The sequence below is a fragment of the Aethalodelphis obliquidens genome, unplaced genomic scaffold (assembly GCF_003676395.1).
Source record: "Aethalodelphis obliquidens isolate GAN/ISIS:26980383/991018 unplaced genomic scaffold, ASM367639v1 scaffold92, whole genome shotgun sequence".
NCBI classification, from domain to species: Eukaryota; Metazoa; Chordata; class Mammalia; order Artiodactyla; family Delphinidae; genus Aethalodelphis; species Aethalodelphis obliquidens.
In genome coordinates, this window is record NW_020838036.1 from 3,069,000 (window position 1) to 3,096,331 (window position 27,332).

General features: G+C 35.4%; 1 protein-coding gene across 11 annotated transcripts in view; it reads right to left on the reverse strand.

Annotated features, from left to right (window-relative positions):
* Positions 1-27,332, reverse strand: part of ATRX (ATRX chromatin remodeler) — a 195,421-nt gene that overhangs the window by 109,175 nt on the left and 58,914 nt on the right. For 8 of the 11 annotated variants that reach the window (XM_027095636.1, XM_027095638.1, XM_027095637.1 and 5 more), the window contains 6 exons: positions 11,230-11,285; positions 10,274-10,326; positions 9,268-9,392; positions 6,120-6,233; positions 1,860-1,969; positions 155-222 (listed from right to left, as the gene is read on the reverse strand). In XM_027095636.1, the coding sequence (XP_026951437.1) occupies positions 155-222; positions 1,860-1,969; positions 6,120-6,233; positions 9,268-9,392; positions 10,274-10,326; positions 11,230-11,285 (526 nt within the window). The remainder of the gene's footprint in view (positions 1-154; positions 223-1,859; positions 1,970-6,119; positions 6,234-9,267; positions 9,393-10,273; positions 10,327-11,229; positions 11,286-27,332) is intronic. The other 3 variants (XM_027095635.1, XM_027095640.1, XM_027095639.1) reach the window with 3 other exon arrangements.

Consider the following 27,332-nt stretch of genomic DNA (forward strand, 5'->3'; position numbering starts at 1 on the left):
ACATAAACCAAGGACTTCATGGAAAAGAACAACCTTTCACGAAAGATATCAATGATGATACTATAAAAAATAGATCTAGTAACAGACTATGTAAGAATTTCGCCTCAAGAAGCAGACAACACTGAATTTTAGTTCATCTTGATTTATTACCTACCTACACTGTTCATCCATTCCATCTGAGTCACGGCTAATATCATCACTCATGTAATATTTAAAGCAATTCTATTAAAAAAGAAAAGGGAAAGGGGAAATTTATTCAAAACTGTTAACATTCATAAAGGAGAAAAACTTTATTTTTTAAGTCATTAAAAAAGTACAGGGAATGTGTGTGTGTGTGTGTGTGTGTGTGTTTTAGAGAATCAAAGCGATAACACTGTATTACCCCTATGAGTACTTTCCAGACACAGGAATAGCTCAAGAAATTAATTCCTTGAAATAGATTTCCATATCATCAAGTACCACTTTTCCTTACATAAAAGTTGATAAAAGATTTTGGTAAAGCAAATTTCTGATCTCATATGACTAGCTACCAAAGATCTACATAAAAATGTATTAGATGTTGCTATTAGTTAATAATAATTTACTAGTCATCATATATAAACAGCTACTATGTATAGAGCTGAGCAACAGTATCCTACATTAACCCATATTATCTTTAAATCTCAAATACCTACTGTGCAAGGTAGGAGGTATTACAGCCCAATTTGAGAGAAAAGGCTTTGGTTCATTAATATGTAACTAAATCTCCTGAAGTTATACAACTGGAAGAGGCAAAACTGGTATTCAAATCCAAGTCTGAATGACTTTAAATTCTTTTTCACTGGGACTGGAGAAAAGGGAAGGTTCCATGCCCACTGATGAAAACTACTGATTACTGAAATGGGCTAGGCACAACAGACTGGCCCTTAAAAAAAAAAACCAATCACGTATGTAAGAAAAGAGAAAAGCAATGCACATTACAAATCCAACAATATAAAATTCAGCTGTCACAATTTAAAACTAGAAGCTACAACATGTACCCTAAACAGGCTCCTGGCTGAAATGAATTCAAGGAAAGGAGGACACAAATTACTAAAAGATGGAGTAAATTTAGTACATTTAAGGAGGTCTACATCTACCAAAAATTCATACAAGATCTAGAACTGGAACTCTAATTAAGGAAAGTCTGCTCTGCCCCTGTAATTCAAGGAGGCGTTTTATTGGGAAGCAAACTAACAAAGGATTAATTTTAGCAGTAATATGAGTTAGGGAAATGATAACCTTGATATTATAGATATTTAAAATTAATTCCAAGGTATTACTTGTAAAAAAAGTTTACACAGACTGTTAAAACTATCTTCAATACATATGAAACATTTTTAATTCTATTATCTCCAAATTATGTCAAAACCCTGCTCCACATGGAGAGTTCAGATTTGGGTAATTAGGCTATGTAAGAGGGAATGTTGTAAAACATATGTGTGCACACATATATACTCTGCAGTTTCCCAAGACACCACACTCTCCCTCACCTCTGAGCCTTTGAATACCATGTTGCCTCTAGCCTAGAATATGCTGAACCAATCCCACTTTGCCAAGCTAATTCCTATTTATATTTCAGGTACCACCTACATCATCTCCATTATAAAGCCCCCCACCACCCAACTCCAAATTACAAAAGCTTCCTGTGTGTTCCCAAAGTACACAGTAACTCCCCTATCATAGCACTTATTGGGCCTTTCATGTCTGTCTTCCCCACTACATTATATGTCCTCCAATGGCAGAGACCATTTCCGTCTTCATCACTGTGCATCAAAAGTCTGACACATGTTAAGCATTCAAATATTTGTGGAATTAATTATCAACAGATCATTACATACCTTACAAATAAGTACTTGCAGTGAAGGATGTCTATAAATGGAATCTTTTTGAAAATGATTCACCTGTTGTCCACAAGCGGTACAGCTCACAATCCCATGAAGCCCATCTTCTAGGAGAAAGGAGTGACCATTATTCACACATATACACACGTACAAAAAGATATATACTTTAGTCAGCATTTCCCAACATTCGAATTGAAAATTAAATACCTCATAATCCTTGAGAAAATGACATTTTGGACACAAATACAAAGGTTAATAATTTTACAGACTTACTAAAAAAATGACAACCTTGACAAATTGCAGAGCTAATTTGCTCCCTTTTACAGATACAAACCCTGTTTCTTACAACAACTTGATATAACATGAAGAGACTCTATAAAAAAAGTTCTAAAAATAGGGGTCAAGAGCTCTTTTTCATTTTGCTACTGCTTCACAAAGAAATTCAGGATCAGTTCTTAAAGAATGGGGAAGTGAAATATATGGAATAGATTCTTTTGTAACCCTGTACTTAAGTTAGGTATGCCATAAAGTTTTTATTCTCAAAATGGAATTGTCTACACAGATCCTTTCAATATTATGTGAAAACCTGCTAACTTTATATTACCAATTTCCTTCCTAAGAGTCCCTTCAATACTATCCACAATCCCCATTAACCTGCCTTTTTTCTATGTCTATTCCATATCGGCACTGTCTATTATTTCCAAATAACGACAAATAAGATTTGCAGGTATATCTATCTTGACAGCAAAACTTCAGAATGGCTGCGTTTTGACAGAGCCCCATTCCACAGTTTCTGCAGAAAAACAGATAGAAGATAACCTACACAAGAATAAAGGGGACCTCTCCTGCCTCACTCTCGTCCATAGTTCTGCACGGTGCTTCACAATCTGAGCTGAACAGTAGAATCAGCCAAAGAATCTTTTAAAAACAGGGACAGCCATTCCCATCCCTAACCCACTGAATGGGGATCTGCTGGACACTTTTTTCTTTTTTAAGTTTTACAGATGACTCTGATGTGCAACCAAGACCTTGATCCAAATAAGATGGTAGATTATGATTCAAAAGAGGCCAGTGAAAATGCCTGCATTCACCAAAAAAAAAAAAGGTGAATGACTTAAAAAAAGAAAAAAAAACTGTCTCTATCCCTAAATAAAAGACAAAACAATAAATACATTTCTCACCTTTTAATTTTCTATTTTGTGTTTTTCTTAGTTTTAAGATCCAAAGCACCATGGACCCAAGCATTATCACAAATATCTTTATTTGCATAAGTTAAAAAAGTTTAACCAAGGTATAAGGGCACCATGATACTTTTCCAGAGAATTTGAAGACCTACTATATAAGCTGCTAATATTTTCCTTTAAATCATATTCTCCTCCATTAGTTTTGATCTTGAGTATTCATATATTCTGTATTTCTTTTAACATAAATAAATATACAGTGTGCTTTTTCATGTCAAATAATGATTGCATTCATATAAACAAGGTAACAAAAAGCTAGAGTTTGAATGCTCATCCACTGTTAGATAATATTAAGTATCTTCTATGTGCTTTTGCACATATATCACTCAAGAATTTAAAAAAACTAGGTGATCCATTGGAGACTTTCTCCCATCTGTGCACAATGACTCATATAAAGGATATTCATTGCAGTGTTAATTAGCAAATTTGAAAAATCTGAAAATGAAAATTAGAAATAATTTCACATTTGGAAAATGGATAGTGGTTTACTCATACAACTAAATTCTACAGAAGAGCAAAAAGTAAAAAAACTAGATTGTACATTTACTGATATGAATAGATGTCAAAATCAATATTGGATGAGAAATGCTACAAAAGGATATATACAAGATACTACTTTGTATACTTTTAAATGAAAAATAAATGCTGTAAGAATAAAAATATGTAAAGAAAAATATAAAAACATGCATGGAAACACCACACATGCATACAAACCTCAAATAATCACAACCTGAGGTGTGAAAGGAAGGATATATAGATGAGAGTAGGACTAAACCAATTAGTTTAAGTGAGATCTTATTTAAGTGAGATCTGAAACAAATACTGTAAAATGCTCAAGTGGTCCTTTAGTATACATACTTGTTTCTATGCATGCATGTTTTAAATTTTTATTTTTAGCTATGAAATATCTTCATGATTATAATATATATAGTATATAAATGGAAAAGAGGCATTTTCAATTCTGAGCTCAATACATTTTATCAGTTTTAAAGAAAGAACAAAATTATTCTGCCATATAGAAAAATTAGGTGTAAAATATGTTTTCTAACAATTAAACTAGGGAAAGGATATCAAAATAGGCTATGGTATTTAAAAAACAATGGCTCCTGAAATGATCAATATCTTTTTGATTAATTTTGTTTCAAATCATTATAAGATTATTTTATGTATAAAGTTTACCTTCTTGACAGTTTCCTATATTAGAATTCAATTTTAGAACTAACTTTCCTAGGAAGTTTGAATATTAACTAGCAATTCAGTACCTCAGATCACTAGTTTATTCGTACATGTGTACATGAGTAAACATAGTTAAATTTCCTGTGTGATTTCCGACAGCTTAAAGATGTAGAAAATCATTAAGACAAAAATTAACATGAAAGATTTTAAGTGCTATTATATGGCTATAAACATACATTTTCCCTTAAGCACAATATAAACATTCTTACACAGAACACTCAATAAAATGTTCCAGAGACATATCAGCTCAGACCAAATACCAGCAGCATAGTAAAGTGTCACTAAAAACACCCTCCCCAATGACTGTGGTTCTTTTTTATTCTCCTTTTAGCTGTTATCCACATTTGAGACACTGACTGCTCCAGAGTCCCTCCCCAAAAGCCACCAATTAGATATTAATTTTGACACAATACACTTAGTTATCTGTCTTCCCTAGAGGACCCATAATCAGAAATAAAAAGAAGAAACTCTTACTACTGGTCCTTATCATCACCTTCTACTTGCAGATTCTCTTATTTTAAATACTACTTAGCTTTGGTGAGCTCTGTTGTTGCAATGGCAGTTTCCTTACTATGAATTAGATTCTCAATGAATCTTCCTTATGCTTGAGAGGGGTAGAACACCCCCTTGTGGACAAAAGACTAAACAACATTTCCTTGATTTTCTCTAACAATCTAATGAATTATTGAATCTGAAAACCTATATATATATATATATACACACACACATACACACACATATATATACATATATGTGTATATACACATATATGTGTATATATACTATAAACACAGATATATTTTACTAGTACCATCAAGATATCACATAGCACTGAAATTAAAATCTTCACAAAATTTCACCAAGAACTATGCTATAATTTCACAATGTACATGATAAATATTTAACAGACACGCTTCCATTACACTTCTATTTAGAAACTTAGTGTCATGTTCTATCTTTTAGAGATTCATTCTTCCTACAGTAATGGATTCTGACTCTCTTAATCTGCCCAAAAAATACATACAGGTACTATTTTAAACACACACAAACAAGTGGGACACATACTCCACTGTCGTAAATTTTTAAATGAATCCTCCTTATGCTAACTTTCTACAGATGATTAGCCAATGGTTGTGTGTATAAGTGAGGGTAGACATACAAAGGGAAAGGCGGCTCAGACAGATGGAGGGAAGGTTACTAGCTCTAGTTCCCATCTCCTTCCTACTCATCTCTGCACTGATATCCTTAGATCAATAGATCTCTGACTTGAACGCACATAAGAACAAACTGGGGCAGAGTCTTGACATCATCCTCAGAAATTCTAAATTGTTATGAGTGGAGTCAAGGGACTTGCATTTTTAATAAGCACCCCAGGTGACACTAATGCAGATGTCCATCACTCTGTGAAACAATGTTTTAGATATGTATAAAGTTACCTGAAGGCCACAGGCAAGATTTTATCCAAATCTAAAATTCTTTCGGGGTGAGAGGGAACACATGGTATTCTGGCATATAAGCATTACAGAACTAACATGTGTAAGAAGGAAATAGTAAGCTTCTTGAGATAACTTAATAGCCACTGAAGGCAAAGGCATTTTGATAAATGGTGTTTAACCTTTTCTGCTTCAGAGCTCAGAAAGAAACAGAAGTTATTTTTAAGTAGTGCTTTTAAAAAACAATGGGCAGAAAAGTGGAGGTATTTTTAGTAAGCACATCAGATTTTCCAATATGGTCATAAACAGCACTTTAAACTCATGTTTTCATTTTCACTTGTATTTACCTCCGCGTTTTTTGAGATTTTCAGTTTTCATTTTACTTCTGCTTCTAAATTCAGGCCCTTTAAAATCATCTTTGTCTTCATTCAGCACTGGCTCTGGTTGTACAATCACTGTACCTAGAATGATTTCATTTAAAAAACCATTACACATATTAAATGTGCAAGTGAAGTACAAGACTTCAGTTCAGATAAAGCCAACATTGCTGGTACATAGTTTTGTTTCTTTCAAGTTTTCAGTATTTGTATAAGGACCTCTCAAGAATAAATAAAACAGGGAAATAGTAAAAGGGCCAGGTGTCAACAGATTACTTTTTGGAATATAGTTCATAAAAATGGGGGGGGCAGTATTATGTACTGATTCATAACAGAAATGTGTGAATAAAGTATAAAGCCTTAGCCCAGTTCTGAATTTTATACTGCCTATCACAAAAGCTGTTCTGAATATGAACATCCATGCTAAGTTCCACAGTTTAAAAAAACAAAAGGATCAGAAGAGAAAATTTTAAAAAGACATCCTATTCTTCTCATAAGCCAAATCATAAATGCAGAAAAAGATTTCTAAGGGGTTGTTTTATATTGCTTTGGGGGAGGATAGTGGGGGACAATGTGAGAAGTTAATTCTGCTATTACTGCTATACCTATTCTGTGGCATTTCCCAAATAATACATCCAAGTTTCAGTACCCTGCAAAGTCCTTAAAGAGTTTTAAACAAAGACTGCCTTAAGATACTTAAGCTCAAGTGCTATGACAATAAATTGCAGAATGAGATCAATTGTTGGTCCCTATGGAAATCTTTTAGAAAGAATGTACTTTCTTAGCTATAAAACATGTGAACTGAGGAGAGAGGTTGCTAATTTAAGTTTTCATTTTAATCTCTCAAGAGCAAATAAAGCAGGGGCATAGTAAAAAGGGTCCAGGTCTCACATTTACCTACATTGCTGGGCTTAGTAATTGGGCATTACTGACAACAATTAAGAAAGTACAGTCATCCCTCAGTATCCATGGGAGATTTGTTCCAGGACCCCTTGGATACCAAAATCCGTGGATGCTCAAGTCCCTTAAATAAAATGGCATAGTATTTGCATATATAACCTACGTACATCGTCCTGTATACTTTAAATCATCTCTAGATTACTTATAATACCTAATACAATGTAAACACTATGTTAATAGTTGCCAGCCAACAACAAACTCAAGTTTTGCATTTTGGAACTTTCCAGAATTTTTTTCCCCAAATATTTCTGATCTGCAGTTGACTGAATATGCAGATGCGGAACCCACGGATACGGAGGGCCAACTGTAAAATCTGGTAGTTGTCAGGGGCTGTCTCCCTGAAACATGGGTCTATGTTATTTAGCGAGCAAGTTTTAGCAAGGTATAGCACCTACTTAAATGAACTTCTGAGTCTCTGAAAAAAGGGGGGAAATAGGGCACAGAGGATTGAGTTTTTACAAACTGGTAAATATAAATAATCTCCACACACAGAAAAAATCTTTATTCACAACAACCATTTCACATATATACTCTCAGAGAAGCCCTGGCATTTGAAAAAAGCTAAAGATTTATAGTTAACCAAAAAAAACCAGATTTCTTTCTGAAGATTCTTCTCTAAATGGAAGCAAAGCAGCAGAGTGGAAAGAGCACTCACTAGCTTTGGATTCAGGCAGACCTGGGTTCAAATCTTAGCTTCTCAATTTAAAGCTGAAAAAGTTCCTTGAGCTCTGAATTTGTTCTTTCATCTCTACAAATAGAAACAGTAACTACCTTACAGCATTGTTTTGAGGATTAAATAAGTTAACTTTTTAAGAGTCTGGTACTTACACATACTCAATATAGTATGATAACAATAATTATAATCAATCAAATTTAACCTTATGAAACAGGTCTATTTTTGGTTTGGTGGGAGACAATTACACTTAGTTCAGGTTCGTAACATCCCATACTAACTCTCTTCCACAATATCATTAAAACAAAGACTGGAATTCCTAGTTCTTAGCTCACCCAGTGGCCATCATAAGGACTCCCAGTGACAACCACTGAGAATGTAATAATCCAAAGTGAGTCACTGCCTATGGGACTCAGACTCCCATGTTAGTTGTTTCTGCCGTAGGCCACCAAAACCATTACATAAAATTGTCACAGATGATTTTCAAAGCCAAGTAAATGGTAGGCCCATCAATTTTCCTTCTCTCTTCTTTCTCTCATTCATTTCTTTTCCTCATTTCATTTCTCATCTATTATAACTCCCAATTTGTCCTAGTAAAGCAATGTATTATTCTCCTAACTCATCATTTTTTTAAATTTCCATAATCAAAAAATGTGTCACATAAGCATAAGTAGAGAAAGAGAATAAAGTAGTAAACACTGCTGTAAATGATCTGTGAGAATAAATTTGAAAAATCTGCTAAGAGCCTTTAAACATATTATTCAATAAAGAGAAAAATCTAAACTGTTGATTTCTGAAACACTATGAAATTACCAAGACCCTTGTCATTCTCTCATCATGTAATCACACTGCTCTCAGGCTTGGGCTATGAAAAGTCCAAGATTTTCATTTGGCTTCCCCCCTCCCCACCCCTGCCCAGGCCCCAATCTAATCAATGCACTTTTAATGTTAGAAATGCAACAGTTGAGAGGAAATGTAACAAGGCATTTTTAAAAAGATAATTACAAGAAATATACCTAAGTCAAATTTAATAGGTAACTTCAGCTTTGCGTCTTAGGGAATTTAAGAATGCAGTAAGACTAAACTAGACTTTAAATGTTTTCTTAAGAAGTTTTCAGAGTATTCATTATGTTTTTCTATAAAGCAAACACATTAAAATTTACTGAACCAAAACTTAATATACTAAATTTTTAAACCAACTTCCACATTCAAGTATAATTTGGAAAATAAAATCCCTTTTCTAAAACCCAATGGAAAGAGAAAATAAGTCTTCTTCTTAACAAACCTGACTGAATATTCTAAATTTTGAACCTCAGTAACACACATTATCATTACCATACTAATACATTTCCAGACCATCACTATCAAAATATTAGGTTTGGTCCTTCACACACAGCTTAAAGTAATCAAGTTCCAATTTTATAGTAATGACATTTAAAAATGCATTTCAACTTTAACTTCATATGAAAAATTAATACACTTTACCTTTTGGCAAGCTTTGCATAGTAATATCATTTTCTGAATTTTCATTAGAAGCATCTTCATTTACAGTTTCATCCAAAGGTTTTTCATCATCAGATTCTACATACTTTGTTACAATTGAAGGTTTCCTATGAGAGAATTAAGTCCACAGAATTATGGACATTTCTGCTATTGGAAAAACACCCAAGTAACATAAATAACATGTTTAGATTAAGCAGTGGCTCTTAACCAGGGATACATATCAGAATCACCTAGGGAAGCATACATCTCTATACCATATAACTGAATATTATGATTTAGTAGGTCTTGGGAGGATCAGAGCATGTGCATTCTGAAAAAGCTATGAGGAAGATTTTAAAGGGAACTCCTATTTAAGAATCACTACTTTAGGGAATAAGTTAATAACAAGCAAGCTGTGATTATTAAGAGACATTTCCACTGGTTCAAAAAAGTAAAAGTCCAATAGAATAAATTGCAAACTTCTAATACAAACTACACTCCACAGTTATATTATGCATTACATTATGCTTTGAAGTAGTTTCAGTTGTTACATACAATTCACTTTGACAATTTAACACAGACAAGGATTTGAACCACTCTTTGATCTTCTTATAACTTCCTCATAACTATGATGGCTACCAGTCTCCATCCTAGACAATTTCATATAACCCTAAAAAACTCAGATTGCCTCATGAGGCATTCAACATTTCATTTCCCCTTTTCTCCTTGTTTTTAAAGCACATATATTATCTGACAAATTATCTACATATTGCCAGGGCCACTAATATATAATAAATCCCCTCCTGGGAAATTTTTAATTAAAATTAAAAGTCAAGTGATGGATACAAGAGATTCATTATACTATACTGCCCTTTTAAAAATATATATGTTTGTATAAGTTTACTGAGAACAGAGCGCTTTAAGTTTAGAAAAAAAGATTATTCTAAGAAAAAGAAAATAAAACAACCTGAAAAAGAAAGTAACTTTTTTCCCTTCAACATCAACCAACCTCTTTGATCGTGATGATCCTGATGATTTGGATTTTTCTGAAGAGCTAGCTCCCTAAATGCGAGAAATAAATACAAAGGTGAGTAAAACTCTCAGAGAAACATCCCTACAATTAACTGTTTCCCTATACCAAGATGTCTAATATAGTGATAGAATGAGATATAATTTTTATGCCTAAAGTATTTTTCTAAAAGGAACTTCAAAAACTAATTCTAATTTACTCTCAAGTTTCCTTGATTTAAGATTAATTTTTTTCATTAAATTGTTACTGTTGAATTTTGAGGTACAGAAGATGATACACTGCTATATCATGATCTCGGCCTAAGCCAACAAAGACAAAACAAAGGTGTAGAGGTAATCAGATCCCAACAGGGGCAGAGAGTTTTAAGGATCTAAACATGTGTCACTTTCTCTATCCTAACATATGGCACAGAATACCTTCCACGATTTCCTTTGAGATACTAAATTTACCTTGGTTTTGCCAATATAATCAGTATATTTTATTGGATTCAATTTTTTACACTAGGTGGGAAGAATCCTAAAACTGTAGTGTAGGCTGGGGTATCAGGTGAAGGACCTCAGGATGGGTTCCAATAATACTGCTTAAGAGACTCTAAAATACTCAGTTTTGAGAGATCTCAGAACCATGGGGTCATGCCCATAACAACCACCTTGGGCACCACTGTTGCAATATAATAACACTCAAATACCTATCTGTTAGCAAGCCTTTAGCTGTCTGACTTTAGCAATACAGCTGAAGCAAACCACAACAATAACAAAAACAATGAACACCATCAAAAAGTGGACAACGACCCAAAATGAAGTACTGTAATAATACTTGGGTATAACAGTAAACTCAAACACATGCATGTATTAAATAAAAGCAACCTGATGACATACTCTAGTTGATTAGCATTAATTAATAAATATCTTTTAAATGCTTCAAATTATTCTTACCTCTTCCTTGCTGTTTTCCATCATATCAGAGTTATTTCCAGAACCACTGACTTTATCTGAAAAGAGAAGAGGTAAAAACATTATTTATCTCTTTGGTGCATTATCAAATAGAACACCAATACCTACGATTCCATGAACCTATTTTTCAAACTATGTAGTATGGCAGTATTGGTAGTACTTTACTCACATTAAAATATAAGAGTTTTCTATCAACTATACTCCAATAAATTTTTTTTTAAATAATATTGCTTTGGTTAAAAAAGAGTTTTCTGAGTGGCATGGACATATATACACTACCAAACGTAAAATAGATAGCTAGTGGGAAGCAGCCACATAGCACAGGGAGATCAGCTCGGTGGTTTGTGAACACCTAGAGGGGTGGGACAGGGAGGGTGGGAGGGAGGGAGACGCAAGAGGGAAGAGATATGGGAACATATGTATACGTATAACTGATTCACTTTGTTATAAAGCAGAAACTAACACACCATTGTAAAGCAATTATACTCCAATAAAGATGTTAAAAAGAAATTCATGTAAAAAACCAAAGAAAAAGAGTTTTCTGATTAAAATCACTCTCTTTTGACACGCTAATCCCTTCTGAAACAGCATTTCTGAAAAGAGCAGTTTGTAATCAAAATATTTCCTACTGTAATTGTTCAAGGTTTTTCTCTTAGGAGAAAATTTAAGTTCCATCTTCTACTAAAAATAAAATCACATTAACTGTATTTTCCTTTACCATAAGACACTAAAAAAAGAAAAACAACTTCCTAAAGGAAGCAGAGGGAAGGAAATAATAAAGATTAGAATAGAAATTAATGAAACAGGGAATAGAAAACAATAGAGAAAAATCAACAAAACCAAAATAAGTTCTTTGGAAAGATGAATAAAACTGAAAAAAAAAACTTAGGCTAGATGGACCAAGAAAAAAAGGAGACAAGACTCAAATTACTAGAATGAAAAATTAAAGAGAGGATGCCACTACTTACCTTAAAGAAATAAAAGGATTATAAAGAAATATCATGAACAACTGTATGCCAAAAAATTAGATAACCTAAATGAAATGGACAAATTCCTAAACACACACAAACTACTGAAGTTGACACAAGAATAAAGAGACAATGTGAATAGACCTATAACTGAAAAGACTGAATTGGTAATCAAAAAACTACCCACAAAGAAAAGCAAAGGTCCAGATGGTTTCACCACCAAATTACACCAAACGTTCAAAAAGAAAAAAAGCATTAACACCAATTTTTCACAAACTCTTCTAGTAAAAAAGGAGGGAACACATCCCAACTCATTCAATGAGACCAGTATCGTACCAAACCAGAAAAGATACCACAAAAAGACCAACATCACTTATGAATACAGATGTAAAAGTCCTTAATAAAATACTAGCAAACTTCAAAAGAATGAAAGACATGTCTTTCTGCTACAGACTGCGAGAAAATACTTGCAAAAGACATATCTAATAAAGGACTATTATCTAAAATATATAAAAAACCCAAAACTCAACAATAATAATATAAACAACATGATTAAAAGCAGGCAAAAGATCTGAAGACATTTTACCAAATATATGCAAATGGAAAATGAGCATATGAAAAAATGCTCCACATCATATGTCATTCGGGAATTGGAAGTTTAAAAAATAAGATAACACTATATACCTATTACAATGGACAAAATGCAGAACACTGAAAACACAAAATGCTGGTAAGGATGTGAAGAAATAGGAACTCTCATTCACCGCTCAAAAAAATGAAAAATGGTCCAGCAACTTTTGGCAATGTCTTACAAAATTAACCAAACTCTTACCACATGATCCAGCAATCACACTCCTTGATATTTACCCAAATAAGTTGAAAATAAAGTCCACTCAGATGGACTGCACACAGATGGTTTTAAATATTTTTACTTATATAAACACCTTCGAGTTCCGGCAGAGAGCGCAGTGAGAAGCGGATCGCGGCCTTCTAGCCCGGGGCCCTCCAGGGCCCTCCAGGCCCTCCGGCCTCTGGTCGGCAGGTGAACTGGGGGGCCCCCGGGACAAGCTCAGGCTGTGTCTTACCGAGCCCCAGAGCCCTCGCCGCAGCCGCCCACTGGCAGGGCCCGAGCCTGGAAGCAGCAACAAACTGCTCCCGCACCGCCACTTCCGCGACCTAATGGCGGCGGCCCCTCGGAGCCCAGATCCCACCCACCGCCGGGTCTCTTGACCCCACGCTGCAGGGGTTAGGCAAGCCTCCGTCACGCCACGGAGGACGTCGCGCCTTTGGGCGTTGGGCGTGGCAGGGTGAGAAAAATAGCGGCCACTGGAACACTGCGGAGGGCCATTAGACCTTCGAGGGCCCGGGAAGGGGGCTCTATGTGGACGCCAGCTCAGCCACCCTTCGGCCTTGGAGCCCACGCATATCCGGGACCTGAGGTGACCTCTCTGCCCCAGTTGGACGAGACCTCACATCGTCCGGACAATGACAGACAAAGGCCTTAACAGGCCCGGAAGGTGAGCGGAGCCCCGGTCGACGATGGGTGGAACGTTAGCGGGTCATCGGGCAGTTGGTCATCGTTCTACCAAGACCTCGATGTGGGAAGATAGAAATGGTATTATAACGTACCACACGCGGCCAACAGGAAGTGCCAGCCACCCTTTGGGAAGATTTACTGGCCGTTTATAGAAGGCCTGTGTATATAATATGAAAAAGCTGCTCTCAACTTTCCCCCCAACCTTTGGAAAGAAAACTTTTCTCTACATATAGGCCTTCTAGATGTGAAGAGGTTGCCGACGTATTATAGAGTTAAAGTCACATGTCTTGTAAATGCCCATTTGTTTCTTTAAAAAAAAAACCGTAGAAAAGAAATGTCTTCTGGAAATGACTTTTCGAAATGGAGTTGTTTGACCACCTCTAGAGGCAACATCAGGAGCCACAGAGGTCCACGTTTGTTCAGTGGGTTAGAGGACATGGAATGGAAGACGTTGAGGAGGAAGAAAAGAAGGTTCTGTGCCAGACTGGTCACAGAAAACATTTGCATATTAGAACCATTGTTTTGTGTGTGCATTTTACTCCTTACTACTGTATGTGTAGTTGACCATAAGTACTTTTTTGAAATATCTAGTCTTTCTAGATCTTCTAAAGTGCCTGATATATGTTCAAAGTAGAGGTAGTAAAAAGACATTTTGTAAATATCTTTTTGTTAAAATTCGTATGAAATGTTGTTTTGTGGGGGGAGGGGTGGCCAAACCACCTTTTTGAACAGTACGCAGTATGCACTGTGTTTGTTTGTGCACTGGTTCAAGGTCGCGGGGAGGAGAAGGAAGTGCAAAGAGCTCTGTGCCAGTGTGTTTATAGTGAGGCAAGATTAACCATTGTCTTTTTTATGTTCCTGCATTTTGTTTCACTTTGCTGTGTATATAGTGTATATAATGGACAAATGAGTCCTAATTTACAACATCTAGTCTTTCTAGATGTTAAAGAGGTTGGCAGTGTATGACAAAAATAGTAAATAATACATTTTGTACATTTTGTGTTAAAATTTCTAGGAAGGATTGTCTTCTGAAAATTTGAGCATGATAGCCCTCTGGGTTGGTGGGGGGGAGAGAGAGAAGGGGGTTGGTCTTAGAATGGCTAGAATGCTGGTATTTTGAAGACAGTTTCAGATTATAACTGTTACATGTGTGCAGTTCATTCAGTACTGCTCTGTATATAGTGGACAAATTAAGTCCTTATTTGAAACATCTAGTCCATCTAGATGTTTACAAGTGCCCAACGTATGTTAAATGTAGAGGTAGTAAAATATCACTTTGTAAATATCTTTTTGCTAAAATTCACAGGAAGTACTGTCTTTGGGAAGTTAAACCACCTGTCTGAGCAGTATACTATTGTCTATACTTGTTCAGTGGTTTGGAGGAGGGAGGGAAAGAATTGCAAAAGGTAATATGCTAGTGTGTTCATACCAGGACATTTTCAGACAAAACCATTTTTTGTATGTTCATTTTGTTTTGCTGTGTATATAGTGTATATAATGGACAAATTGAGTTCCAGTTTTGCAACATCTAGTCTCTAGATGTTAAAGGGGTTGCCAGTGTATTAGCACATTTTGTATACTTTATTGAAATTCATAGGAAAGCTTGTCTTCTGTAAATGACTTTTGGATATGAATTTGTTCAGCCACCTCTAAGCATTACATATGCATGTACTTGTCCACTGGATTGGCGGTGGAGAGAAGGAAGTGAGGGAGGAAATGGTTCAGGCCAAATGGTCATATTTAGAAGATACCTCAGATTATAACCATTGTTACATGTGTGCAATTTTATTTAACAGTGCTGTGTACATAGTGGACAAGTAAGTTCTTATATGAAATATCTATTCTTTCTAGATGTTTAGAAGTGCTTGATGTATTTAAAAGTAGTTTTAGTAGAATAATGCTTCCTGTAAATAGCTTTTAAAAACTGATGGGAAACACTGTCTTTGGAAATGGAATTGTTAAACCTCCTCTCTGAACAGTATACTCTGTGCTTGTTCATTGGGTTTAGGGAGGTGGGAGGGAAGACTGCAAAAGATGTTTTGCTAGCAGGTACTAGAACATTTCAACTTATCCATTGCTCTATATGTTACATGCATTTTGTTTAACTTTACTGTATATATTTTGTATATACTGGACCAATGGGTCCCAATTTTATAATATCTAGTCTCTAGATATTAAAGAGGTTGCCAATGTATGACAAAAGTAGAGTTAGTAAACTAACACATTTTGTACACTTTGTGTTAAAATTCATTGAAAGGCCGTCTTCATTGAATTCATTGAAAAGGGCCTTTGGAAGTGAAATTGTAAATCACATCTAAGTGACACCTGTGCCTGTACTTGCCCAATGTTGGATGGATGGCAGAAAGGAGGTACTGGGAGAAATGAAGTGTTCTAGATTAGAATGTTTCTATGTAGAAGACACTTTCAGACCTAACCATTGTTACATGTGTGTAGTTTATTCAACACTACTGTGTATATAGTGGACAAACTTTAGTCCTTATTTGAAACATCTAGTCTTTCTAGATGTTTAGAAGTGCACAAAGTATGTTAAAAGTAGAGGTAGTGAAGTAACATATTTTGTAGATATATCCTTTTGTTAAAATTCATATGAAATACTGTCTTTTAGAAATGGAGTGATCAAAATGATCAAACCACATCTCTGAGCAGTACACATTATTTTATTTGTGCTGGTTCAGGGAGAAAGAAGAAAGTGTAAAGGGCTTTATACCAAGACTAACCATTGTCTGGTGTGTCTCTGCATTTTGTTTTACTTGGCTGTGTACATAGTGTACATAAAGGACAGAGGGTCCAAATTTACAACATCTAGTCCTCCTAGATGTTAAAGAGGTTGCCAGTGTATGACAAAAATAGCCGATAAATACATTGTGTACACTTCGTGTTAAAATTCATAGGAAAGACTTCTGAAAACAACTGGAGGAAGTAAAATTGTTAAAATCCCCTCTAAGCATTACAGTTGCTTATTATTCTTGTCCACTGGGTTGATAGAGATGAGAAGGGGAAGTTTCTAGGCCAGAGTGTTCCTGTTTAGGAGACATTTTGTGACTATAGCCTTTGTGTGCAGTTTCTTCAGTGCTACTACGTGTATACATAGTGGACAAAGTTAAATCTGTATTTGAAACATCTAATCTTTCTAGATGTGTAAAAGTACACAACATATGTTGAAAATAGAGAGTTAAAAGTAACACCTTTTAAGTTTTTTTTTCCTGTTAATTCATAGGAATGGTTGTATTGGGGAGTGGAAATTGTTAAACTTGAGTCTTGTAGAGTAAGCTGACTATTCACTGGGTGGTGGGGAGGCGGGAGCAGACAGGAAGGAAGTACAGAGAAGGGATCTGTGCCCATGAGTCTTTAGACAAGTTCAGATTGTCTAACCAGTGTTCTATTTGTGTGTTTTAGTTAATATTGCTGTGTATCAAAGAATAAGCAAGTCCTAATGCCCAAAGTATATTAAAAGTAGAGGTAGTAAAATAACCCCTTAATAAATGCCCTTTTGTTGGCTTTTAGGAAGGGCTGTGTCTTCTGGGAGCGTCTATGTTAATCCACCTCTTGGAGCTAGATATAGTCCTGTACTTAGTTGCTGATATGCTGGAGGAGGGGTGAGAGGAAGGGTGAAGGGAAGGGCTCTTAGCTAATATCTCCATATCTAGAAGACAGTTTTAGGTTATAACCATAGGTCTAAATGTGCATTTTTGTAAAGTACCAATGCTTACTATGGACAAGGTTCATTCATTATTTTGCAACATCTAGGCTTTTTAGGAGTCCTGAGGTGACAATGTATGATAAAAAGTAGAGCTAGTGAATTAACCAATTTGTAAGTATCTTTGTTATAATTGGTAAAAAAAGTAGCATCTTGGACATGGAATTGTTAAACCATCTGAGAAATGTACACCAGGACTTGTTCATTAGGTTGGCAGCAGAGGGGCAGAAGGCAGTATAAAAGGGAGGGAAGTACGTGGATGTGTTCCTTTTTATATTTTGATGATAACCATTGATGTGTGTGCATCTCTTAGCTGTACTATAGGAATACATTGTTAAGTAATTCAGTGGAAACATACCTCCTTGCTAATACTTTAATAGTTTAGATCAGATAATGAATCCTCTTAAAAGCATTATACTTTGGGTACGCTGTTGCTTTATGTCTCATTTTTAATTGAACGTTAAGGGAATGTAGTATTTTAATCATAACTCTGCCAATATCTTTATCTAGAGGCCTGTTGCCATTTTTGTCTTCTCTGAAGTTTTTGTCACCAAAAAAGGATTACATTTTTTTTCCTTCCAGATTGAGTTGGTATAGTGTATTTTTGGTTATCAAAATACTCATAACTTTGGGACTTTGAAATGGTAAATATTCATGATGTGTGAAAAAGCATGATACATAACTGTATGATCTTAATTACATAAAAATGGATGCTTAGTTGTGTTTAAATACACAAACGAGACCTAGAAGGACACATCAAATGGTAAACTGCTTGTGATGGAGGATGACTTTGTTTTTTGCTTCTTGTGTTCTTTGGTTTCCTATTACGCACATGTTAACTTTTAAGAAATAAATGTTATTTTGAAAACCTTAAAAAAAAAAGAAAACACCTTCGTAAGTAGCTTTTTTCCCATAATTGTCAAAATTTGGAAGCAACCAAGATATCCTTCAAAAGGTGAATTGGATAAACTGTGTTACATCCAATCAATGGAATAATATTCAGCTCTAAAAAGAAATGAGCTACCAAGCCATGAGAAGACATGAAGGAAGTTTAAATGTATTGTATATTACTATGTGAAAAAAGCCAATCTGAAAAGATTACATACTGTACGATTCCAACTATATGACGTTCTGGAAAAGACAAAACTACGGAGACAGAAAAAGATCAATGGTTGCCATGGATTTGGGGGCGGGGACAGGGGGAAGGATGGATAGATGGAACAGAGGATTTTTAGTGCACTTGAGACAGGAGGGAGGGTGGCAGGGCACAACCATTAAAAGAATGAGAGCCATTGAGGATATGACAAAAACTGGTTAGAACCAAGTAGGCCCAAGATGGTGGAAGATTCGACTTCCAGTAGACCTTGAGCCTTGTTATACACTCACTGTAATACATTAGCATGCTAAATGACACACCCACAAGGCACCATGACAGTTCCTAGGCTAATCATAAAAGGCCAAAAAGTAGGCAGTGACTCAATTCCTGGAAATCCCCGCCCCTTCCCCAAAATAGTTGGAATAAACCTCTTACTCATTAGCCTATGAAATTACCAAACCCATAAAAAATAAACACCCCCCACACCCCAGGGCCTCTCTACTTCTGAGGTGGCCCACACCTTATGGATTGTGTAGCTCCCAGGGCTGCTCTCTCACCTTCTGAGATGAACCGCATTCTGCCTACGGAACGTGTATCTCGCTCAATAAACCTACTTTCACTTCACTATGGCTCGCTCTTGAATTCTTTCCTGCACGAAGCCAGGGACCTTCACTTGGCAGCACATCCCAGGAACTCACCCGAGACCTGGAACATGACCATCCTCTTGCACCCCATTTTCCTGCAACATCTTTACAAAGGAAGAGGAAGAAGGTGGTCTTCTCTCCTTTCCCACTTTTCCTTTGATTGTAAAAATGTAGCCAACTTAGTTCTCAGGGCACAGCCCTCTTGCCTGCCTGCTTGTATACTTCACATGCATCTTACATTAATAAATCTACTTCTTGCCTGTCACTTTGCCTCTCGCTGAATTCCTTCTGTGCTGAGACATAAAAATCTGAGCTTCACTGAGTCCTGAGACCAGGTGTGCGGTTTCAGCTTGGGAGGGTTTGAGTCCCCTCCTAAGCCAGAGGTTGCACGTTCAAGTCCCATCTGAGGCACAACTGGGTTTCAGTCCCATCTGAGGTGGGACTGAGTTCAAGTCCCAATCTGAGGTGTACAGTTTCACAGTGAAACTAACCTGTATGATACTATAATGATAGATAGATGTCATTACACATTTGTCAAAATCCCTAGAATGTACAACATCAAGAGTGAAATCTAATGCAAGCTATGGGTTTTAGATGATAATGACTTGTCACTCACTGTAGGTTCATCAACTGTAACAGATGTACAACTGTGGTTGTGGGGGAGGCTGTGCATGTGTGTGGACACATAATAGGAAATTTCTGTACGTTCCACTCAATTTTTCTGTGTACCTAAAACTGCTCTAAAGAATATAATTTATTTTTTTAAACTCTTAATAAAGGAAACTTCCACAGCAAGCTACAAAATACCCACAGGTAACATCATACTTAATGGTAAAAGACTGAATGCTTTTGCTCTAAGATCAGAATACGAGAAGGAAATCCTCTCCTGCCACTTCCATTTAACATTGTAATGGAGATTCTAGCCAGAGCAAGTAAGCAAGAGAAAAGAAATAAAAGGCAGCCAGACTGAAAAGGAAGAAGTAAAACTGTCTTTGGAGACATTATCTTGAATAGAGAAAGTCTCAAGAAATCCATTAAAATATTACAACTAGTAAATGAGTTCAGAAAGGTTGAAGGATGTGAGAACAATATACAGAAGTCAACTGTATTTCTGTACACTTGCAAAGAATGATCTGAAAATAAAACAATCCATTTATAATACCATCAAAAAGAATAAAATGCTTAGGAATAAATTTAACAAGAGAAGTTAAAAACTTATACTCTGAAAACTACAAAACATCACTGAAAGAAATTAAAGACTTAAATCAGTGGTAAAACACTGCATGGTCATGAAATAGAAGACAACATTAAGATGGCAATACTCCACAAATTGATCTACAATTTTTAAAAAAAGGCAATCCCTGTCAGAATCTCACTCGACTTCTTTGTAGAAATTGACAAGCTCATTCTAAAATTCATGTAGAATTAAAATGGACCCAGAATAGTCAAAACAACCTTCAAAAGGAAAAACAAAATAGGAAGACTCGCACTTCAAGATTCTAAAACTTAGTGTAAAACAACTATAATCAGTACAGTGTACTACAGGCAAAAGAACAGATATAAAAATCAGTCAAAAAGAAATGAAAGTTCAGAAATAAACCCATATATCTGTGGTCAACTGATTTCCAACAGCATGCCAAGACCATTCAGAAGGGAGAATAATCTTTTCAACAAACAGTATGGCACAACTGTGTATCCACACGCAAAAAGTTAAGTTGGAGACCTGCCTTACAACACATACAAAAATTAACTCTAAATGCATCATTAAAAACCTAAACATAAGAGCCTAAACTATAAAACTCTTTCAAGAAAATATTGGGGTAAATCTTTGTGACCCCAGATTTAGAAATAGATCCTTAGACATGACACCATAAGTATGAGCAACAAGAATAAAAATAGATACGCTGGACTTTATCAAAACTAAAAAACATTTGTGCTTCGAAGGACATCATCAAGAAAATTAAAGAAATACATACATATACACAACAGAATGCTATTCAGCCTTAAAAGGGAAGAAAATTTTGATACATGCTACAACACTGATTAACCTTGAAGACATTATGCCAAGTAAAATAAGCCAGACACAAAAGGACAAATACCGTATGACCCCACTTATATGAGGTTCCTAAAGTAGTCATATTCATAGAGAAAGAACGTAGAATAGTGGTTGCCAGGGACTGGGGGTAAAGGGGATTGGGAAGTTAGTGATTTTAATGGGTACAGAGTCTCAGGTAGAGAAGATGAAAAAGTTCTGGAGATGGATGGTAGTGATGGTTACACAACAGTGTGAATGTACTTAATGCCATAGAACTGTATACTGAAAATTGGTTAAAATAGTGAATTTTATATTGTGTAGTTTTATCATAATAAAAGTCTAGAATATATAAAGAATTCTTATAAATCAATGATAAAAAGACAAACACCCAATTAAAAATGAGCAAAGGATCTAAATAGATAATTCTCTAAGGAATATATACAAACTACCAATAAGCACATGAAGAGATGCTCAACATCATTAACCATTAGGCAAAATGAAAACCAAAACCATAATAAGACATGACTTCACATGTACTACGATGGCTAAAATTAAAAAGTCAGATAACAACTACTGTTGGCAAGGATGCAGAGAAATCAGAATCCTCATACACTGCTGGGGGGAATGTGCAATGGTGTAGCCACTTTGGGAAACAGTTTGATATTTCCTCAAAGGATTTAACAGAGTTACCATATAACTCAGCAATTCCACTCCTAAGAGAAATGAAAATATATGGCCACACACAAACTTGTTCACAAATGTTATAGTAGCATTATTCATAATAGCCAAAAGGTAGAAAGAAGATGTTATTGTCCATCAACAAACAAATGTGGTATATCCATATAAAGGAATGTTATTTGGTCATAAAAAGAAATGAAGTACTAATATGCACTACAACATAAATACACCTTGAACACATTATACTAAGTGAAAGAAGCCAGTCACAAAGAACCACATGTAATAGAATGCCATTCATAAGAAAGTCTGAAATAGGGAAATCTATAAAGACAAGGAAGTAGATTAGTGGTTGCTTAAGGCTGGGGGTAGGGGGTGATATCTAAAGAGTACAGAGTTTCATTTTCAAGTGATAATAACATTATAAAATTTACTGTGGTGACGGCTGCATGTATTTGTGAACATATTAAAAACTACTGAATTGTACACTTTAAACTGGTGAATTGTATTGTAAGTAAATTATATCTCAATAATGGTGTTAAAAGTTTTAGTAGTCATTAGGGAAATGCAAATTAAAACCACACTGAGATATCATTAGGTATCTATCAGAATGTCTAAATTTTTTTTAAAATAGTGGTAAAACCAAATGCTGGAGAGGATGCAGAGAAATTGATCCTTCATACATTGCTGTGAGAATATAAAATGGTATAGCCACTCTGGAAAACAATTTAGGAGTGTCCTTAAAAAAAAAAACAACATGCAACCATCCTATGACACACCAACTGCACTCCTGGGTATTTATCCCAGAGAAATGAAAACTTATGTTGACACAAAAACCTGTACACTAATGTTTACCAGCAGCTTTATTTGTAACAGCCCAAATCTGGGATCATCCCAGATGTCCCTTAATGGGTAAATGGTTAAACTGTGGTACATCCATACCATAGAAAACTACACATTGCAATAAAAAGGAGAGAACTATTGACACATGCAACAACCTGGCTGAATCCCAAGGGAATTATGCTAAGTGAAAAAACCCAATCCCCAAATGTCATATACTATAGGATTCCATTTATAGAACATGTTTAAAATGAAAAACAATTTAGAAATGGAGGACAAATTAGTGATTTCCAGGTGTTAGGCACAGGTAGGAGTAGGGGTAGGGAGCTGAGCATGATTATAAAAGGGCAAGATAAGGAATCTGCATGTTGACTGTGGTGGTGGATACATGAATCAACTCAAGGTAATCAAACTGTATAGAACTTAACAAAAACACAAAAGTACACGTAAAACTGAGGAAATCTAAATCAGATTGGTAGATATCAATAACGTGGTTAACTGACAATATGTTATACTTCTGTAGAATGTTGCTATTGTGAGAAACTGGGAAAAGTGTGTAAGAGCTGTGTGTGTGTTACAACTGCATATGAATCTACATCCATCTCAATAAAAATACCACTTTAGGGAAAAAACTCAGAAAACTAGGGGAGGGGAACTTCCTCAACTTGACAGAATATTTACAAAAATCTTATACAGTAACCATCATACTTAATGGTGAAAGAGCTGAACACTTTCCTACTAACATCAGAAACACCAAGATGTCTGCTATCATCATTCTTCTTCAACATAATAATGGAAAATACAGAAAGTCCTACCCAGCATAATGAGGCAAGAAAAGGAATTAAAAGGCAAAGAGATGGAACGGAAGAAATAAACGTGACCCTATTTGCAGACAACCAGATTAGGTAGAAAATTCCAATAAATCTAAAAGATGAAAAAGAAGCTACCTAGAGCAAGTTCACAGGATACAAGGTCGACATAAAAAACATAAGTGAATTCCTGCAATGAACAATTGGAATCTGAAATTTAAAAACCAGGGAATTTAAAATAGCACCACAAAAATGAAGTAAGAAGGTAAAAATGTATCAAAGTATATGCAAGATTAGTATACGGCTAACTACAAAACACTGGGCCAACTGAGAGTTTCTATCAACATTTTTTTCTCTATCATTAAACATTCCTATTCTTTACATGTATTTGGTGGATAACTACACAGATTTATTGGGGAAAGGATCTGAAGAGCAAGTGTTCTGCACACTTTTTATTTTTCAATGTTTTCTATTCTCATTTTGGATAATTTCTATTAGACTATCATCAAATTTACTGACACTACTACAGCTATCTCTAATCTCCTGTTAAGTACAAACAATGATTTGTTATTCAGAAATTTATTTTTCAGTTCTAGAATTTCAAATTGGTTCTTTTTTACATTTTCTATGTTTGTACTGAGATTTCTTACCTGTCCATTCAACATAAATGTATTTGCTTTATTATACTAAAGCATAGTTGCAATAGCTGCTTTAATATTCTTGCTTGCTAATTTCAACATATGAGACATATGTGGATTGTCTCTACTGCTTGCCTTTCCTTTTGAACATGAGTCACAATTTCCTCTTTTTATTTCAGATTGGGTACTGGACATTTTTAAAGATACAGTGAAAACACTGCATGCTGTTACAGTTGTTATTTTTGTTAATAGCGGATAGTCAACTTACCTGAAATCAAACCCCAAAATATATACCCTCTAGTGTAAGCAGCTGAAAGCTTTATTCTGTTCTTTTAGCCCTAACTGGGCTACCTAGAATCTGGGCTGCACTTGTGAATCAACCAGATATGGCAAGAGTTTTTGCAGGTTCCAGAGCTCCCAAACTGTAGCTCTCTTCTAGGTGGGATCTCCCCTCTCATTTTACTAAACCTACTGTGGTCTCCCTAAATTCCTTTATGCCTCATCAAGAATGCAGGTTTCCATTCAACTCTTTTAATTGAAAAATAATTAACTTAATATATTAGTTTTAGGTGCACAACATAGTGATTCAATATTTTATACGTTATAAAATGACCACCCCTACAAGTCTAGTTATCATCTGTCACCATACTAAGTTATTACAATATTGATAACTATTAATTTTTCTTTAAATGTTTGATAGAATTCACCTATGAAGCCAACTGCTCTTCAACTTTTGTTTGTTGGAAGTTTTTTGATCACTAATTGAATTTCATTAGTAATCAGTCTGTTTAGATTTTGTATTTCTCCATGATTCAGTCTTGAAAATTGTAAGTTTCTAGGAATTTATCCACTTCTTCGATGTTGTCCAATTTGTTGGCACAATAGTCTCTTAGGATTCATTGCATTGATGTGGTATAAGTTGTTACTTTTCCTCTTTCCTTTCTCATTTTATTTATTTGGACTCTCTTTTTTCCACGATGAGTCTGACTTAAGATTTTTCAATTTTGTTTACATTTTCAAAAAGAAAACTAGTTCGTAGTTTCATTGATCTTTTCTATTATTTTTTAGTCTCTATTTCATTTATTTCTGCCCTGATCTTTATGGTTTATTTCCTTCTACTAACTTTGGGTTTTGTTTGCTCTTCTTTTTCTAGCTCCTTTATATGTAAGAAAAGCATGATCCTCAAAAGGAAATCTATAAATTAGACTTCCTCAAAATTTAAAACTTTCACTCTGCAAAAGACCCTGTTAAGAGGAAGAAGACGAGCTATCAGTTGCATTATTTCCAATCTGACCTTTAGTATTTCTTTCCTTTTACTAAGTCAGGACTTGTTCTGGTCTTCTTTTTCTAGTCCCTTTAAATGTAAAGCTACATTTTTTTTAATTTGAGATTTTTCTTTTTTCTTGAAGTTGGCCTGTATCACTATAATCTTCCCTCTTGGAACTGCTTTTGCTGCATCCCATAGATTCTGGAAAGTTGTGTTTCCATTTTCATGTGTCTCAAGGTATTTTTAAATTTCCTCTTTGATTTCTTCGTTGATGCATTGGTTTTGTAGCATTTTGTTTAGTACCCCTGCTTTCTTTTCGTTTCCTTTTGCATTGAATACCTTTTTCAATCCCTTCAGTATCAACTCTGTTTGTCTTTAGATCTGAAGTGAGTCTCTTGTAGGCAGCATATAAATGGGTCTTGCTTTTTAATCCATTCAGCCATCTCTATTTTGATTGGAGCATTTAGTCAATTTATATTTAAACTGGTTATTGATAAGGATTTACCTATTGCCATTTTGTTAATTATTTTCTGCTTGTTTTTATAGTTATTCTCTATTCCTTTCTTCTCTTGGTTTCTTCCCTTGTAGTTTTTTTTTAAATATTTTATTAATTTATTTTTTGGCTGCCTTGGGTCTTAGCTGCGGCGCACGGGCTTCTCTCTAGTTGTGGCGTGTGGGCTCTCTAGTTGCGGCACACAGGCTCAGTAGTTGCAGCACACAGACTTAGCTGCCCCGTGGCATGTGGCATCTTAGTTCCCTGACCAGGGATCAAACCCACGTCCCCTGCGTTGGAAGGCAGATTCTTAAACACTGGACCACCAGGGAAGTCTCTTCCCTTGTAGTTTGATGATTTTCTTTATGTTTGGGCTCCTTTATTTTTTGTTTATCTATTGCAGGTTTTGGGTTTGCAGCTACCATCAGGTTGATACGTGAACACACATACACACACACACACTGATTTAATTTAGGCTGACAGTTGCTTAAGTTCAAATATATTCTGAAAGTACTACATTTTTACTACCCCCCCCCAACATTTTGTTTCTGACATGATATTTTACAACTTTATACTTTGTGTATCCCTTAGCTACTTATTGTAGTTATAGTTGATTTTACTACTTTTTGTCTTTTAACCTTCCTACTAGCTTTGTAAGTGGCTGATTTACTATATATTTACCTTTACCAGTGAGATTTTTTTCTTTCATATATTTTCTTATTTCTAACTATTGCCTTTTCTTTTCCACCTAAGAATACGTTTTAACATTTCTTGTAAGGCCATTTTAGTGGTGCTGAACTCCTTTAGGTTTTGCTTGTCTGGGAAACTCCATCTCTCCTTCAATTCTGAATGATAACCTTGCCAGGTAGAGTATTCTTGGTTGGAAGTTTTTTTACTTTCAGTACTTTAAATATATCATGCCACCCCCCCCCCTTCTGGCTTGCAGAGTTTCTGCTGAAAAATCAGCTAATAATTTTATGGGATTTTCCTTGTATATGATTAGTTGTTTTTCTCCTGCTGCCCATAAAATTCTCACTTTATCTTTTGCCATTTTACTTACATGTTTGGTGTGGATCTCCTTGGGTTCACCTTGTTTGGAACTCTGTGATTCTTGTACCTAGATGTCTGTTTCCTCTCCCAGACTAGGGAAGTTTTCAGACATTATTTCTTTAAGTAAATTTTTTGTCCCTTTCTCTCTCTCTTCTCCATCTGAGACCCCTACCCCTACTATGAGAATGTTAGTACTCCTGATGTCCCAGAGATCCCCTTTTTTTTTTTTTTTTTTTGCAGTATGCGGGCCTCTCACTGTTGTGGCCTCTCCCGTTGCGGAACACAGGCTCTGGACGCACAGGCTCAGTGGCCATG